Source organism: Sarcophilus harrisii, chromosome 5 (assembly GCF_902635505.1).
Source record: "Sarcophilus harrisii chromosome 5, mSarHar1.11, whole genome shotgun sequence".
NCBI lineage: Eukaryota > Metazoa > Chordata > Mammalia > Dasyuromorphia > Dasyuridae > Sarcophilus > Sarcophilus harrisii.
Window position 1 is genome coordinate 106,519,006 of NC_045430.1, and position 19,134 is coordinate 106,538,139.

The following is a 19,134-nucleotide window of genomic DNA, read 5'->3' on the forward strand; positions in this document are numbered from 1 at the left end:
GGCTAAGGTTCTAAATCTGTTTCTCTATGAAAGGGTCCACTGGGAAACCCTTCTCTGTACAGGACAGCAGATGGCACCACAAGCGGGGATTTTTAAAAACAAAACCAAAAGAAAAAAAATCAAAATTCCGCTTTTTGTTTATGCAAATAGCCAATTCCCCCTAAATTTCCCTGAAATGGCTCTCTCCCTCCTCCCCACATATGCCCTCCTCCTTCCCTCCCCTTCATGTCTCCCCCCATCACCCTCCCCGCCCCAATCTCTCTCATTCCAGAGTGCAGGAAGCAGCTGTGGGGAGAGTCACGGACCCCTGCGCAGGCTTAGAGAATGTGAGTGGAACTGGCTGGGGAGAGGGAAGGGGTACTCACTGGATAAAGAGGAGGTAGACTTTCTCCTGCCGCCCTCATTTTCTCCCTGCCCTCATCCCCAAGATGAAACAACTTCTGACTCAGTGGTCCCTGAGGACTACAAGGATCAAAGATCACATTTCTTTTCTGTCCCACATTTGGTGGCAGACAACAGTGAGGGGGCAAGTAGCATGGTAGAAAGACGGGGCACCCAATTTTCCCAAGTGAACATCATCCATGTAGAACTTACCCTCGCTCCCAGAGTCCTTTGCAACAACCAGCAGAAACCATTATTTGAAGGATTTGGCTTAGAAATCTAGACCCACCCATCTCCCCCCTTCCCCGCCCCAGCTCCCTCCTTCTATCTCCAACCTAATATTATTTTGTTTCTGATTCACCCCTGTTCTGGGAAAACGAAATCTCTGCCCTGGATGGAGGAGGGGCAAGTGAAAGGGAGGAAATCAGAAAGTAAAGAGGAGGTCAATGATCTCAGGACCATTGTACCATCCACTGTGGCACTGACCAAAATGACAATGTTTCTTCTCCACCCTACTCAACACTATAGGGAAGATCATTATCTAATTCCCTTGTCTCATCTCTAGCCCTGTGTTTTCTTATTACATTTAACAGGTCACTCTGGTGCCTTTTGGGATTCCTCCTACTCTGTAAGATGGGAAGCTCCAAACCCCTCATCCATGAACTCTATGGAGAAGTGACATCCCCTATGTATCCCAAGCCATACCCTAACAACTACGATTACACCAGAGAGATCGTGGTCCCCAAGGGCTACACTGTGAAACTTGTCTTCTGGCAGTTTGATCTGGAACCATCTGAAAATTGTTTCTATGACTATGTCAAGGTATTCAATTGGGGAAGGGGATGGTGAAGGGGATGTCAAGGTGAAGAGAATTCAAAGAATCATGTAGACTTCAAGGACTGAGGATCCTCCCCCAACCCTCACCCCCCACTCTCTGATTGGGATGGGGGTGGGAATTACAATACAAAGGTCTCTCCTCTTAATATTCACTTAACATTTACTGAATCCTCATGAAATATCAGTCATTGAATAAACCTTCAGTCTCTGCCTTCCAATAAATAAAATCCAAGACAGAGAGGTAGGTTGTTACTGGTAAAGAAATACTATTATCAGAAATAGTCACTATCAAATATTATTAGATAGTGACTTCCAAAGAGAAGGGACTCTTTTATTCTCCTTCATAAATGACTATGATATAATCACCAAAGGCATCAAATTATATATATATATAGAGAGAGAGAGAGAGAGAGAGAGAGAGAGAGAGAGAGAGAGAAAATCCCACCTCAGACACTCACTAGCTGTATGATCCCAGACAGATCACTTAATTCTGATATCTTAATTCCTCCCCAAAAATAGTCTGTCAGTCAATTAGTTATTTGATGCCATGGATCAGATATATAGAAGTCTCATCAAATGAAGAGGGTAACCAAGGGACTTCTGAAAAATATACCAGATTAGCAATCAAAATTTGGTTCAAATCTTAATTCTGTTACATAAAAGCTGTGATCTGGGGCAAATCAATTCATCTCTCCAGGGCTCAGTTTCCTTATATATAAAATGAGAGAATTGAACTAAGTGACTCCTAAGGTCCTTTTTAGATCTAAATCTCTGGCCCTGTGGTTTTAAATAGCATTGTCACCCCATATTTTCTACTAGCTAGCTAAAGGGACCTTAAGCTTGATTTTCTCTACATGAATTAATCCCCACACCAGCCCCCTTCCTCTAGCAGGACCTAGAGAGATCTATATGATTCACTCTGTAAATGTGTCTAACCACAGGTGGATGATCTTTTAGCAAATTATCCCCTCATCTTTGTGCCTTTCCCTTCTGTTTTCAAATGAGATGGAGCCTGTGACATTCCAAGAGATTTCATTTTAGGAGATAAAAGATAAAACATATTGATTTTGGTTCCTTGTTTTCTGTTCCTTGATCTTTTTTAATGTAATATTAAGTGAAATCTGGGATATAAGGAAAGGGGCTTTAAAAAATTCCCCTTTCCAAGTTTTTAGAGAGGTCTTCAGAAAAGTGAGTGAGAAAGTTGGGTAAGTGGGCTACCGGAGACAGATGGTTGCTGTATATATATACCTGTATCAGCCTGTAGGAGGATGTAAGAAACATTATGCTGATTTTACATAACCAGGGTAAGTGACCAGAGGTTGGAAGCCTTAAAATTTAGATTTGTGTGAAGTACATTGTGCAGCCTTGGAGTCCTTAAGTCCAGAAGTATCCTATAAATTAAAAGATGAAAAATGCAAGAGTACATTAAGTCTGGTAGAAAAGTAAGGAATAAAGGAACCAAATAGAGGGGAAACAAAATCCGGGGAAGGGAAAGAATTGGTAGCATTAAAATATGACGAGAGGGGAAGAAAGGGGAATAATGAGAGTTGGGAGAAGCTCTTATCAAGGGCTCCTGAAATAGGTTAGTATTATGTAAAGACTATTAGTAAGACATATGGCTGCTTGATCTTAAAGAGAAAAGTCAATGGAAGCTACTGAAGGATGAATTTAATATCATCTTTGGTCCCTAGAAGTCATAGGTTCTTAATTTAGAGCTAAAAGGGATCTTTTTAACATTTATTCACAGCAGCCAGAATATGGTGGTGGGAAAGGCGGGTGGGGGTTGGGGTGGCAGTGATGATTATCTGTTCAATTAATCAAATGGACCCTTCAAGTAGGACAGAAAGGGAGAAAGGGAGTGACCCTCGCTGACTTGCCAGTTGGTTGGGAATCTTTTCTTTAATTTCTCTTATGTTAGATCTCTGCTGATAAGAAAGACTTGGGTCGATTTTGTGGGCAACTGGGATCCAAAGCAGGCAATCCTCCTGCCCAGAAGGAGTTTGTGTCCCAGGGAAACCGTATGTGGCTAACATTTCATACAGACTTCTCCAATGAAGAGAATGGCACCAGCATTTTCTACAAAGGTTTCCTGGCCTACTTCCAAGCTGTGGGTGAGTATGTACCACTATTGGACTTTAAAACCAACCATGACATTAGGGGGTCAATTTTCCTGGACTAAAGGGTATCCATGGTAACAGTTTGAAAAAGAGGTTCAGGAATCTGTCATAAACCATAGAATATTGAAGCATGATATTGGTTCCTTTCCCCAATACACTTGCCTCTAGAGAGCAACAGAAAATCTTGATGTGTCATCAGTAGTATTGCCCATGGGATTGAGATATCATTAAAAAGCTCCATTACCAAGAGCAAGAACCAAGATTATGTTCTTAAGGTTTTCCATGAAAAACTCCTTTAGAAAGATTCCTTTTTCACAACATGGCATTTTCACTTCTTTTGTTGTTTGTTTGCTTGAATTTTATTTTCTTTTTCAGTTTTTTCCCTTTTTGATCTGATTCTTCTTATCCAGAAAGATAATTGTATAAATACATATGCCTATATTGGATTTACATTTTTTTATCATATTTAACCATATTAGATTATTTGCCATTTAGGAGAGGGGGTAGAGGAAAGGGGGAGAAATTGGAACACAAGATTTTACAAGGGTCAATGATGAAAATTTATCCTTCCATATGTTTTGAAAATAAAAAGGTTCAATAAAAAAAGAAAGATTCCTCCTCCAGTTCCACAACAAAAAAGCATTCAAACCTTTCTTTGCTGATAATCTTCCAGATATGGATGAATGTAGTATCCAGAGCAATGACAACGAGGAGAGCTCTAAGTCGGGGATTCGGTGTGAACATTTGTGCCACAACTCAATCGGCAGTTACTTCTGCTCCTGCCGCCCTGGTTATGAGCTCCAAGATGATGGACACTCTTGCCGTGGTAAGAACCAGGTGGTGGGAAGCAGGGAAGCTTCTAAGTTATGGAGGGAATGGTGACTAAAAGACAAAGCAGGAAAAGAGCCTTTTTGTGACCTTCCAACTGGTCTTATAATTGCAGCGGAGTGCAGTAGTGAGCTATTCACAGAAGAATCAGGGTACATCGCTAGCCTTGAGTACCCCAAGGCTTATCCCCCTGACATGCGCTGCAACTATAGCATCCGTGTGGATCGGGGCCTAACTATCAACCTCGAGTTCTTAGAACCTTTTGAAATTGATGACCATCAGCAAGTTCACTGCCCCTATGACCAGCTCCAGGTACAGCATCTTTTCCCTTACTTCCATATTTCTTCTCTGCTATTTCTCAGTCTGGGATATGGTGGGTACAGAACAAGACAATTTCCTGCAGTCAAAGCCTCAGAATGTCAGATCATACCAACTCCAAAGTATAGGTGACCCTACCTGTACACCAGCCAGAAATATCTACTCCATCTCAACATTGCAAGTTCATGCATATCCTTGGTAATAAGTCGGAACATTGACTTCTCTTTTTCTTCCCTTTTACATACCACCAGGTCTATGCCAGTGGGAAGCCCCTTGGAGAGTACTGTGGAATGAGGAGTCCTGGGATCATCAACACCAGCAGCAATGCTGTGGATGTGCTGTTCTTCACAGATGAGTCAGGAGACAGCCGTGGCTGGAAAATCCACTATGCCACTGAAAGTAAAGAACACCCCACCTAGTCCACCCCACCACCCAACCCCAACTTGGCATTCCCATTTGCAAAGACAAAACCTGAAAGGGAGAAGACAAAAAGTGAAAAGTGGATGGCTCTGAAATTCATACTAATCTCCATTGTTCCTCAACAGTTATCAAGTGTCCACAACCAAAGACCCTTGATGAGTTCACCGTTATCAGTAATCCCCAACAACAATACCAGTTCCGTGATTACCTCATTGTGACCTGCAAAACTGGCTATCAACTCACAGAGGTGAGAACTCAGGGCAGGGGAGAAAGCCTGATCTCAACAGAATTACTTAATTAGGATAAAATCCATTTCGGGCAAGTCTTCACTTCAAGGAGAGGTCAATAGGAAAGGGTTACCTCAACTCCAGGTTCTGCTTCTCTGGAAAAAGAACATGATTTAGTCACCCAATCCAGGGAAAACCAAGGCTTTGAGAGACTCATTCATACTAACCAAACTCACAAGGGAGCTATTAGCAAATCAGAATGCTAATTTGCTATTTGCAGGAAGGGGTATTAATAGATGCCTAGTGATTAATAGCAAATTAGTTTTTTAGAAAATAGACAGAAAAATAGCAAATTAATAGAAATAGTGTCCAAAAAAAGAAAGTTGATAGTCCCACTCCATTCTTCCCTAGTCAGACCAGTTCAGGGCCCCATATCTTGGAAAGAACAAGGACAAAGGTGAGGTAAACAACCAGGATGGCATGAATACTAGATACTATGTCTAATAAATATCAGTTCATGGAACTTAAGCTATTTAGCCTGGAAAAGACTTATGGAGGAAAGAATATGAACATTTATATAGCACTCACTCAACTAAGTGTTTTACGATTATTATCTCACTTGTTCTTGACAATAGCTCTGCAAAGATAGGTATCATTATTTATTTCGTTTTGTAGTTGAGGAAACTGAGGCAAAATCACAAAATAATAAATGTCTGAAGCTGGTTTGAACTCACAATTTCCTATCTCCAAGGCTGGTACTCTAACCACTTTACTACCTAATTGATGTGTGATTTAAGGAGTCATTTAAGTTTTTAAAGTTTTGAAGGGCTGTTACATAGAAGTAAATTTTTTCTGCTTGACTCCAGAAAGCAAAACTAGGATTAAAGAGTGGAAGCTAAAGAGAGACAGATTTGGACTTAGTTTAAGGAGAAATTGACTAACAATTAGAACCTATAGGGGCTCTTGAAATTCTCTGTAGAAGTTGGCATCTTAGCATTCACCAGTGATTCCTATGGGAGGTTGTTGTGGACAGGAATCAACAGTATGGTGGGATTGAATAGAAGTCATTCAAGGTCGTTTCCTCTGTCTGCCTCAGTTCCCTTATTTGTAAAATGAAGATCTTATAATCCCTACCTCTCAGGATTGTTGTGAGGATCAAATGAGATTATAAATGCAAAGCATTTAGCACAGTGCTTGGTACATAATAAATGCTATATAAATATTAACTGTTATTATTATCATCATTATCGTTATTGTTAGAGTCATGATTTGATTTCCCTTGTTCTAGCACATACTGAGGGCAGCCAGGAAGACCCAAGTTCAAGTCTAATCTCAGACATTTACTAGCTATGTGACTCTGGGCAATTCATTTAATCCAGTTTGCCTTAGTTTCCTTTTCTGTAAAATGAGCTAGAGAAGAAAATGGCAAACCACTCAAGTATTTTTATCAAGAAAACTACAAATAGGATCACTGAAACAAATGAAAAAAGTTACTGACTATACAATCCTGGTCCAGCCACTCAATTCTTAACCTAGATTTCCTTAGCTATAAAATGGGAATAATACTCCATGTACTTGTATTAGCCACCTCACATGATTGTGAGCAAAGTGCTTAGAAACCTTAAGGCAATATACAAGATATCCCAAAGTTTTAGTGCAGTTTTAAGCTATAAAAGCAATTTTAAGCTTCAATAACTTAAATAAATTTAATTAATAACTAAGTTAATTTAATGTTTACAATTTAATGGCTTAAGTTTTAATAGCTTTAAACTGTACTAAGACTTCTGGAAATCCTGTATAAATTTTAGTTATTATTGAGTATATAGTTAGAATAAAAGGAGCCAGATAAGTTGCTCTTCTTTCTTATAAGGAAATTTGTTTAATTGATCTGAATGGGTTTTCTAAGAATACCATTTTCTCTAGACTGAACTAGAGATTTCAGTGAGGAAGGTAAATGATCTACACCTGTGAAGATTGTCTGCAGAGAAGGGAATCCTTATTAATGCATTTGCATCTGATATTACATTTAAATTTTAGTCTTGAGGTCTATTTCCCAAATTCTTCATTTATTTCTTCTTGTTCAGTTGATCTTCATCATATTCCAATAACAATATCCTCTATTTCCCCCCTCCCTTGATTTTTACTCAAAAAATGTCTTTTGTACTTCTCCCCCAAAGGTTCTTATATGCAGTAATTTTGTTGAGATAGTTATACTCTTCAAATCTCCCCCACTATTTATCTCTTCCTTAGCTCCAAACTCAGAAAAGCAGTTATTCTCCTTAAGCTAAACCTAATGCCTAAATCTAAAGATTTTTTTAAAATTCTCATCTTCTCTGAAAGATTTAATACTATTTCTGTCAATAAAAAGTTATTTAAAAAAAAAAAAGATTTAATACTATTGATCACCTCTCCTAGATATTCATTCTCCTCTGGTATTTCATGACACCAATTTCTCCTCAATCTCCTCCTGCCTCCCAAACCACAATTTCTCAGTCTTTACTTTGCTAGATCTTCATCTATGTCATGCTCACTGACTTTTGGTATAGCCCAGTGCCTATATTCAATTGCTTTTCTCATTAGTTCTTATGAATTCAAATGATCATTTCTATGCAAATGGATCCCAGATCTATGTATACAGCTCTAGGCTGCTGCCTGTGTTCCAGGACCACATCACCTGTCCTTTATTAACCTTTAATGAGCCAGGAAGAGTACTAGGGGGACAGGATTAATGGGTTCAAGTAGCAGCATTTCCAATTCAATTCAATTCAACAAGCATCTATTAAATACTTGATGTGTGATTGATAGGGGCTGGAGCTTCAAAGACTTTTTAATATAATAATTAGTGTTTTGACAGATACACAAATAAGTGTTATAAAAGGGAGGAATGTGATATGGGCAAAGGAGAATCAGGCAAAGTTTTCTTAACACAAGTTACACAGGTGATGCTTACCTGCATCTTCCTCTATTATCTCTTTCTTCCTTCCTTCTAGCCTCACATAAATAGGTATTTATGAGAAATTTAGAAAAGGATGGTTAGAAAGTCTTTAAGGAGAAAATGGCACCTTAATTGGGCATTAAAGAAGAAGGGAATAAAAGATAAATTTTAACAGGAGTGGGGAGAGGTTGTCTATTCCAGTGGTTCTCAAACTTTTGTTCTTAGTATCTTTATTCTATTAAAAATTATTCAGGATCTATCCAAAGAGTTTTTGTTAATATGGGTTATATTTATGGATATTTAGCATATTAGAAATAAAAACTAATTTTGAATTTGTAGACCCTCTGAGAGGTTTTCAGAAACTCCCAGGATTTACTTTGAGAACTACTCCAGCTATGAAGGACAAAAATGGGGAGTAGAGCCAGGAAGAGGAAGAATTTTAGATAAGATTAGAAAGATCAATTGGAACCAGGTTGCTTTATAACCAGGGACAAAACTTTCTCATTTTGTGTCAAGTTGCTAGATTTGAAAAGGCCAGAGAACATTAGGGTAGGAGAGCAGCAGAAACAGTAACAGGAAATGTAATCACATCACTAATTTCTCCCAACATCCACTTTTGCTACTATTAAATGCTCTTCTCTTTCCTCCAAAAACCAGGGGAAACAGAAACTGAAGTCCTTCACTTCTTTCTGCCAGGATGATGGCACATGGCACCGAGCTATGCCCCGCTGCAAGAGTAAGTGACAGCTGGCAGGGACACCATCCCCAGTGAGACTTGCTTTCTTCACAGAAAGGGGAAATACAACTCAAAAGGTGAAGATAGAAGGGTGTCAGGCTAAGCCCCTTGCCATGACATCTCTCCTTACTGGTTCCACCGTCCCCAGCTCAATTCCTCAACAGTTATGGTCTAAATTGGAGAAGAAGCCTATATAATTTCAAATCATTGCTCACCAATAGTGAAAAGTTTGGTTGGCTCCTCCAGGAAGTTTCTTTCATTCTTCTTGCCACAAAAGTGACCCACTTGTAGGAAAAGCCTCTTTTTCCCAAAAACCCTCATTCAATAATCTATTCTTTGAGCAGAAAGCTCTTTATTCTCTTAATGAGACTGTTCAATCAACTCTTTATTTGGGACTTAAATGGTAATAGTACCATTATATTGGTAATAAGGATACAAGAAAAATTGAAATAGTATCTGCTTTCAAGAAACATTCTATTTAAAGAAATCACTTGTTTGACTGCATTTATATGCATGTATTATATTGTATATCTGTATATTTATGTATAAGTATACATATATACTTTATAAAAATAAAAATATTTTTTATTTTTTCATGATTTCATGAAAAAAGCAAATAGAAAAAAAGAGGAAGGAGTGGTAACTGACAGCCAGGGAATATCAGGAAAAGATCTTTCTTTCATATAGAAAATGTTTGATTCTAAAAAGATAGAAGTGAGGAAGGAAGGAATTCTGAGCATTGGGAACAGCCTGGACTAAGGAATAGACTTAAATATTAATCATGAGGAACAAGCAAGTCAGTTTGGATGAACTGAAAAGTGCATGAAAGGGAATGTATGTTTGGTAGGGAAGTTTGGTATCAGATTGCAAAACTCTCTATAAATACCCAACTATCCTTTGATCCCTACTTCACTCTGTTGTTTCCTACAGTTGTAAACTGTGGAGTTCCCCAAGATCTACCTAATGGGAACTTCAGTTACATTACTAAGAAAGGGGAAAATACCTACCAATCTGAGATCCTTTACACTTGCCGGGAGCCATATTATCAGATGGCAAATAAAGAGAAAAGTGGTAAGTCTTCATCAGGTAAGGACTTGTGGAAATCTGGGACAAGGTAGATTATCCCTTCTCTCTTCTACCATCTCAGAACAAAAAGTATCTCTTCACTTTGTTATTTGGGTCTTTCTCTTCAACAAAGGTGAATCTTAGAGGACCAGGCCCAGAGTCAGGAGGAGGAAATCTAGCCTCAGACAATTAACACTCACTAGCTATATCTGGGCAAGTCACTTAATCTCGATTGACTCAAAAAAAAAAAAAAAAAGTGAATCTTCTCCCATAATAGTCCAGAAAAAAAAAAATAATGTCATATTCAAAAACGTTCCTAAATTTTGATGAACTAGAGGTAATATATGGACTTTTGGATTGGGGGGTGGGGGGGATCTCATTCCTGGCTACTGGGCACTAACTCAGAACTTGCCCAACAGAAGAAAGAGGTGGTTCTTTTGGTTAATGCTAAAGAAACACTATCCCATCCACAACTACCAAGATGGAAATATATCACCCCTTCTCCCTTCCACAGACACCATTTGGTTTGTCCTTAAGAGTTGTTCTCATTTATTATTTTCACCAGTTTCACATATAAATTTATACAAATTCTATGTATGGTTCACAATCTGATTTTTGCTTGGTAATTCCTTCTTCCAAAGATGGCCATGGTCATGATTAATGGTCACCTATGTAGGCCTAGCCCTTTATCTGTAGAAAGTAAGGCTTTCACAATAAATGGTCTCCTATTCAACTATGAAGGATCTTCGAGGAAGTACATACCCCAGCGTCTCTCTTTTCTTATTCAAGTATTTAGATACTGCACATCACAATCAGGAAGTTCATCCTTAAGTCAGACTTAGTTTTTATTTACTGCTGTATAGCCAGCAAAGAGCCACATAGCAGGCATTTAATAAATGCTGAATGTTAAACAAATGAATACTATTCAATCCATTTGCTCTTGTTGCAGCTTTCACATATTTAGTCCCTAATAGTCAACCATTGTGTACTATACAAAGCTCTGTCCAAGGGAATACTTTTTGCATTCATATAGTACCTAACATTTTGCGAAGGGCTTTCCTCATAACTATGAGGTAGTTCATGCAGAGTATGATCCCATTTTAAAGATGAGGAATCTGAAACCAAGAGAAGTGAAACAATTTATCAGTATACAACTTTTAAGTACTGGAACTCAAAATCTTATCTTCAAACTCAAAGTTCGCTGCTCTATTCACTTCCTTATGCTGCCTCTCCAGAAAGACATATGAGAAGGAAAAGAATAGCTAACATTTTAATGTGAAAAACGGAAGACAGAGACACAAGTAAAGAAATTACAATTACAAAGAAAATACTAGTAAGTACAAATTACCAGTTAGATTCATATATGTATGTGTATATATCATATATGCTTGCATATATGCATATATGATGTATAAATATAGATGGATAGATAGATTTCTGAAATCTAGGATTGAGGCATCCTTCGACTATCAAAAAAAAAAAGCAAAATACTATCTATACCACTTTTCTGTTCATAAATTAATTATTGGGTAGTTTAACTAATGGCTTCTGTCCTAGAGAGCTGTAAATATATAAATTGCATTTGTTGAGTTCATAAAGTGTATTTGATTTTACTCCTTAATGGCAGCTAGGTGGCACAATAGCTAGAGCACTGCGCTTAGAATAAGGAAGACTGGTGTTCATGAGTTCAAATACTTCAAATACTCTGTTTCCCTATTTTCTCATATGTAAAATGAGTTTGAGAAGGAAATGGCAAATGACTCCAGTATCTTTGCCAAGAAAACTTCAAATGGGGTCACAAATGGTGGGACACAACTGAAATGACCAAGCAACAATTACTCCTTGGTTCTGAAAGCTGTGGTAATTCCTACTTTTGTCTTTATAAACTCTTTCACTTCAGTTCCTAATCTCTTCTTTTATCTTGAAGTTCATTCAGCAAATTAATTTTTCAACCTCTTCCCTATCAGCTTAATCATACCTTTTTTTTTTTTTCTCTTTAGTGACATATACCTGCACAGCCCAAGGTATCTGGAAAGACAGATATGGAAACAAGATTCCTCGGTGTTTACCTGGTGAGCAAAGACCCATTGGGATTTAGTATGAGCAATTCATAAGGACACCTAGCCTACCCCTTCCCATAAAGCCCTGGCATGGGAGAAAAAAGGGCAGAGAGGAACTGAGATATTAAGAAAAGAAGACATTCTAGTTGGGGAGAAGGGAGTCAGAAGAGAAAACAAGGAAAGGGTCAAGATCTTAACAGTGATTGGATGAAGGTAAGGTGAAATAAGGAAGAATGGGTTTGATGAACATAAGATGAATTGGCCTTCTTTCTTTTGCCTCTCTTTCCAGTGTGTGGGAAGCCAGTTAATCCTGTAATTGAAAATCAGCGCATCATTGCAGGGAAAAATGCTCGGTTGGGCAATTTCCCTTGGCAAGTTTTCACCAACATTTATGGACGTGGAGGTGGGGCACTACTAGGTGACAGATGGATCCTTACAGCTGCCCATACCATCAAACCTAAGGACAATCCTTCAGTGCAGAATACATCTATCCATGTATTCTTGGGTCATACAAATTTGGATGAAATCATGAAAATGGGGGCCCACCCCGTCCGCGATGTCTTCATCCACCCAGGCTATGATCAAAGTGATATGAACAACTTTGATAATGACATTGCTCTTCTAGAGCTGGAGAACAGTATCCCTCTAGGTCCCTACCTCCTTCCCATCTGTCTGCCAGATAATGAAACCTTATATGAAAAGGGATTTATGGGCTATGTCAGTGGCTTTGGAATAGAAGATCAAAAAATACACGATGATCTGAAGTTTGTGAGTTTGCCTGTGGTCTCAAGAGAGAACTGTCAGAATTGGCTCAATTCAAAAAGGAGCAGCCAGGTGTTTTCCAACAACATGTTTTGTGCTGGTGACAAGACTGCAAAGAAAGATGCTTGTCAAGGAGACAGTGGAGGAGTCTTTGCAGTGAAAGATGAAACTGGAAATCGTTGGGTAGCCACAGGCATTGTGTCCTGGGGTATTGGGTGTGGCAGAGGATATGGTTTTTATACCAAAGTCCTCCAGTATGTGGATTGGATTAAGGGAATAATAGAAAAGGAGAAGAGCTAAGATATTTCAGGAATATCTAAGTCTCAAATGAAAAAGAGAACACATCATTCTACCAGGCTGTTGTTACTTAGGCAGTTGCATCCACATTAAAAGTTACTGATGCAGAAATTCAGGTTGTGAAATTAGTTCTTTTCTCCATTTCTCAATCTATCTCCTACTTTTCAATCATCTCAGACAGATGGGAAGTTCAAAGTGTCCTGGACCAAGATGCCATGGCTTCTATTTATCTTTTCTCTGTTCCATCTTTCATTACTCCATAGTCAGACCTTCATTCCCATAGTTAATCCTACAATGGTGAAGAGAAGAAAGTTTATGTTCATCTTGGACATATTGGGAACCTAAGCCTTTCCTTGAGTTGAGACACTGAGAAATTAGTTTGACAAATATATAGAAATGAAAATAGTGATATCAAGACTTCTGGTTTTTTTTTTTCCTTTCTCAATAGTTTTTTTTTTTTTTTTTTTTTTCCAAATACATATAAGGGTAGTTTTCAACATGCATTTTTGTAAGATTTTGTGTTCCAAATTTTTCTCCCTTTCTCCCTTACCTCCTCTCTCTCCAAGACAGCAAGCAATCTAATACAGATTAAACATGTGCAATCCTTTTAAACATGTTTATATATCTGTCATGTTGTGCAAGAAAAATCAGACCAAAAGGGGAAAAACCATGAGAAAGAAAAGGCAAACAACAACAACAAAAAGATGAAAATCCTATGCTTTGATCCACAATGGCAAGGGTGCAGATGGCTGTTTCCTTCCCATCCCTTCTGTTCTACAACTGAATTTAGATAAGAGCAGAAAGCCTTGATTTAGGACTGACCCCAGGAAAAGTTGTGACAAGGGATAAATGGTCTTGGGCATTGTAAAATGACAATCATTGCCTCTTGGGAAAATGATGTCCATTTCTTTTCCTGTAGCATGTAAGATATTTGGGTATTGTGACCTGTTAGCCCTCAATCCCTTATTCCAACCCTGTTCTCCTTCCATCATGTCCCATGAAGGGTTGGAATTACAGGTTAACAAAGGAACTGGGATTATTAATTGTGCATTTCAGTTAGTCTTATTGCTTACCTCCATTTAGCAAAGATGAGGGAAACAAGTTTCATGATACTACTCAACTCAGTTCCCTAAACAGAAGTTTAGCCAGACCTTTTCTAATCCTCCAGTCTTTCACATCATGACACAGTCCTTTCAAATCTTCACAACCTTTATGTAACTCACATTTCTTCTCCCACCCCATTCCTACAGCCATCTGACTATTATAATTACATTTCACTTTTGTCCCTTTTCTGTAAAATGTAGACCATGCTAGGGTCTTCAAGAGATGTTTGCCAAGAAGATAAAAAAAGTCAATTTGAATGCATTAACCAAATTCTTCTATAAGATACCATGATTTGAGCTCTTGATCTTTGATTGCAACTGGTTTCTTGTATTGACACTTGTTTTTTCTAAGAGAACAGCAATATTCTATTGACCTAACCAAACTTACAAACAATATGCCTAAGTTTAATATGATGATAAACAGTAGGTTGACATAAAATATAGGGTAAAAGGTTCATAGATTAGACCTAGATAAATGTTAGAAGTAATCCAAGAGAGAGATAACATAGCATATGGTAGAGTAGAATAAATATTACTCCTGTTCCTCAGAGTTCCTTAGATATTGCAGCCTGGTCACTCCCACCATTCCTCTATCTATCCTCCTCTTTAGTTCTTCAGAGTCAGTGGTGTTCCAAGTCTCACTGATATACTGCAATACTTGTACAATATCTGTGTTAAAAAGATGGACCTTTCTTACTATGGGAAACTTGGAATCAATAAAAATGCTTTGTATTTTTTGCTGCAAAGATAGCTGATGGAATAGTGGATAGAGTGCTGAGCCTGGAGCCAGGAAGCCCTCAATTAAATCAGTCTAAGACTCTTCATTAGTTTTGTGATTTTGGACAAGTCCATTGAACTCTGTCTCAGTTTCCTCAACTGTAAAATAAAGATGACAGCACTTAACTCACAGGGCTATGAAAATCAAATGAGTTAAAAAGTGCTCAGCACAGTGTCTGGCACATAGAAGATGCCACATAAATGTTTATTCCTTTCCCTTCTCCAGTTCCCCAAAGACAATTTACCCCACTCTCCTTTTTCAACTCTGGGCTCTGCTTGTTTTCCATATATATGAACATAGTAGCATTATTTGTAATTGTTTCCAAACTGAAAACAACCTAAATGTCCAATAATAGAAGAACTGGTAAGCAAATAGTGATACATTAATGAAATAAAGAGCCGCTGTTGCATAACAGGTTCAAGGTCTGTCACTGTTATATGTTGACTGGAATCAATACATATTGATCCTGAGAGAATCACTTCAGTTCTCGGTCCCTGAGGCTACTCTCTAATTGTGGGACTCTTTCAGTTCTGCAAAAATAGAGAGTTTCCTCTTTAGGAGTTGCCATCATTAATGAAATCACAACTCTAGACCAAAGGGAACTGCTGTCTCCCTACCTTCTCACCCAAATATGATTATCCTTTGATCAACATTCCCACAATCCAAGTGGGTTATTGACAGAAAAAAAAAAAAAGGACCTGTCTGTATAAAAAACAAATCCTAGCAGCACTATTTATCAGTGAAAAAAACTGTAAATAAAGTAAGAAACAAATAATTGGATAATGAAGAAGCCTGATCTATGAATATAATGAAATACTATCGTCCCATAGTGCCACACATGTTTTGGACTGCTTCTTAATTCACACTCTCAAGTCCAATTGCTCTTGAATGGGTTCCAGTTGCATCTGGGTTCTAGTTTCAAGTGGATTCACACTCCTAACATTAGAGTACACAAATCTCACCAAAATGAGATATATTTCTAATGAAATCTCCTTCATCTCAGTCCCTGGACTGAGTCAAAGAACAGAGTACATGGGCATTCCCATGCAAGAATTTTTTTTTTAAGTTCTAGGTAACACGTAAAGATTGACAGACTTTAAGAAAGGATCCAGTCTGTGTTGCCACACAGATATAGAATCCATTTTTCTGGCTAAAGAGAGGAAAGATAGATTTCTATGACTCTCCCAGCAGTCATAGGCAAAGGATATTGGGCAGTTGAGGGTAAAGGAACTAAGGCTTTACAAATATTCATGAGTGGACTGGGTCTTAGTCAGAGATTGCCAAACTGTTGGTCCATGATCATGAGATGCCTAGATAGTCAAAGCCCCCTTTTTGACTGTTTTTCCTTAACTAAAGCTTTGTCACTGGAAATCATGTATTCCCCATTTAACAATCTTACGATTTCCTTCTTATTTCCTCTCAGAGATTATGAGAAGGGATAAGAGATAGGAAAGGAAACAGAAGGGACAAAGTACCCTGCCAGATATGGTAATAATCCATCCTGGAAATGGAAGTATATTCTTTGTACATGCTTATTAAAGTTTCTATATTAAAGCTGTTAATTGAGCAATGGTTTCTTTTTACTATATCCAAACTTGCAAATTTTCCTCACAGGAATAATAATTAGTCTTTATATAGTGTTTCACAAAGCATTTTACAAATATTATCTCATTTTATTCTTAAAACAAGCTGGGGAGGTAGATGCTATTATTATGCCCATTTTACAGATAAAAAAACTAAAGCAGATAGAAATCAATTGGTTGATTGTTATACTTCGTTCTCAAAGAGATTCAAAATGGTATCATTATGATAGCATTGAGTTACAGTGTGTCTGATTGTGACTGATCAGATTAATATGAGCTTAGAATGCTCTAACACAGGTCAGACACAAATAGTCCCTATGAACATTTGGGATGGCTTCTCTAACTTTGCCCATCTTACATTTCTTCTAAGCTAATTCAATTTTGCTTTGCACCTTTTCTGTTGAGATCATACTATGCTAGGTGGTCCTGTGTCAGTGTTTTCCATGCCATACAATCAATTCTAAAATTCTTAAGAGAGTCCTTGAGGGTACCTTTGTATCACTTTTTCTGATTACCTTGTAAGCACTTGCCCTGTGTGTTCTCCATAAAATAATTTCTTTGGCAAGTACATTTGGCATTCAAACAATGTGGCCAGCCCAACCGAGTTGTGCTCTCTGCAGTGGCTTTGGAACACTTGACAGTTTAGTTCAAGAAAGGACCTCAGTGTCTGGTATCTTATCCTACCAAGTGATCTTCAGAATCTTTCTAAGACAATTCAAATGGAAGCAATTCAGTTTCCTGGTATGACGCTGGTAGACTGTCTAGGTTTCACAGGCATACAACAATAAAGTCAAAACAATGATCCCGTAGAACTTCAGTTTGGTATTATCAGAGGCTTCATTTGAATTCAGATCTTGTTGATTCCAGATATAGGGCCTAATTTAGATTCCTCTAACTAGATTAATTTTTGATGGATCCAGAGCCAATGATTAAGAGTATATTTCCTGTTTTAAATAATTAAAACATAAGTTCATATATGCAAACCTCAGAACTTTCTTTCCTTTTTCTGAGCCTTATATAAAAAAATTCAGTGGAATTGTGAATGGATCCAGCCATTCTGGAGAACAATTTGGAATTATGCTCAAAAAGTTATCAAATTGTGCATACCCTTTGTTCCCGCAGTTCTACTACTGGGCTTATATCCCAAAGAAATTTTAAAGGAGGGAAGGGGACCCCCATGTGCAAACATGTTTGTGGCAGCCCTTTTCATAGTGGCAAGAAACTGGAAACTGAGTGGATGCCCATTAGTTGAAGAATGGCTCATTAAGTTATGGTCTATGAATGCTATGGAAGATTATTATTCTATAAGAAATGGTCAGCAGGATGATTTCAGAGAGGCCTGGAGAGACTTACATGAACTGATGCTGAGTGAAATGAGCAGAACCAGGAGATCATTGTACACAGCAACAACAATATTATACGACGATCAATTCTAATGAACATGACTCTTTCCAACAATGAGGTGACTGATACCAGTTCCAATGATCTTGTGATGAAGAGAGCCATGTACACTCAGAGAGAGGACTGTGAGAACTGAATAGGAATACCAACATAACAATCTCACTTTTGTTGTTGTTCACTTGCATTTTGTTTTCTTACTCATTTACTTTCTTTTTTTTTTTTTTTTTTTGATCTTGTACAGCAAGAGAATTAATTGTATAAGCATATTGGATTTAACATATATTTTAACATGTTTAACATATATTGGATTGCTTGCATCTAGGTGAGGGGGGGGAAGGAGGAGAAAATCTGAAACACAAGGCTATGCCAAGGTCAATGTTGTCAAATTATCTGTGCATATGTTTTGAAAATAAAAAGCTTTAAAAAGAAAGAAAAATATTAACATCAAAAAAAGAATGAAAAATAGCCCATGCATATGTTTTGTAAATAAAAAGCTTTAATAAAAATAAGAAGAAGAACAGACCCTTTGGTAGTTGGCAGAAGCCAATTGACCCCTTCTTAGAATAATATTTTTAAATTCATAAAATAAAATAAAAAGAAGGCAATTATATTGTTATTAATTTTTTAAAAGATAGTTCAGTGAGGAAAATTAATGAAGAAAAGCTCTGAAATTTTGCTGGTGGCTACACTCTTTAAGCAGAGTCCAGTTTAGATAACCAAGGCCTTTTGAATGCACCTAATTTCTGACTACACAGCTAGTCAGAATACTTCCACTTTATCTCATGATTAGCTAACCAAAGTTAAATTGTCCACACATGCTCTAAAATCCATTTGGGGATTGTGTTGGCTGAACATTCTGTACCCTCCTATAAGAGCTGGGCTCATTGCCCAAACTCCATTCCAGGGAGATCTCCAAAAAGAAGGAGTTAGTAATTCTGTAGCAACTATAAGCACACACTCAAAGGGGAGAAATGGACTTTTCACAAGGACTACATAAGTGCCTAAAGAAATGAAGCAAGAAAAAAAAAGGAAACAAAAATTCTGAAAGACAAAATTGAAAAAGAGTATAAATATCTTAGAACCAAATGTGGTAAGCTTTACTCATAAATGGACTCCTGGAAAATTTAGAATGCACAAAATGGAAGTAAATAACTCCATGAAATAGCAAGAAATATTGAGGAAAAAATTTAAAAATATCAAATATGATGTTAAAATAACTAATCTGGTCACAAATTCCTTCCTTCTTCACAGATCTGAGGGGTAAAATAGCCTATGTTTTTCTAATT

At 37.6% G+C, this 19,134-nt stretch overlaps 1 protein-coding gene across 2 annotated transcripts; it reads left to right on the forward strand.

Annotated features, from left to right (window-relative positions):
- The first annotated feature begins 225 nt into the window (after positions 1-225).
- C1R (complement C1r) lies at positions 226-13,094 on the forward strand. Of its 2 annotated transcripts, XM_023504529.2 has the most exons (11): positions 226-326; positions 975-1,203; positions 3,137-3,329; positions 4,009-4,161; positions 4,279-4,475; positions 4,733-4,880; positions 5,027-5,148; positions 8,721-8,799; positions 9,730-9,885; positions 11,865-11,936; positions 12,214-13,094. In XM_023504529.2, coding segments are annotated over exons 1-11 (2,124 nt in total). In that variant the 5' UTR covers positions 226-324; the 3' UTR covers positions 12,987-13,094. The 2 variants fall into 2 exon arrangements, with proteins under 2 accessions (XP_023360297.1, XP_031794105.1); XM_031938245.1 differs by lacking the exon at positions 226-326 and having other exon boundaries at positions 9,730-9,870.
- The last annotated feature ends 6,040 nt before the right edge of the window (positions 13,095-19,134 follow it).

Bases quoted from the DNA above. Each gene is read 5' to 3' on its own strand.
- C1R (XM_023504529.2), top strand. The intron at 5,149-8,720 runs GTGAGAACTCAG...TCCAAAAACCAG, and splicing joins CTGGCTATCAACTCACAGAG to GGGAAACAGAAACTGAAGTC. The intron at 9,886-11,864 runs GTAAGGACTTGT...TTTTCTCTTTAG, and splicing joins AAGTGGTAAGTCTTCATCAG to TGACATATACCTGCACAGCC.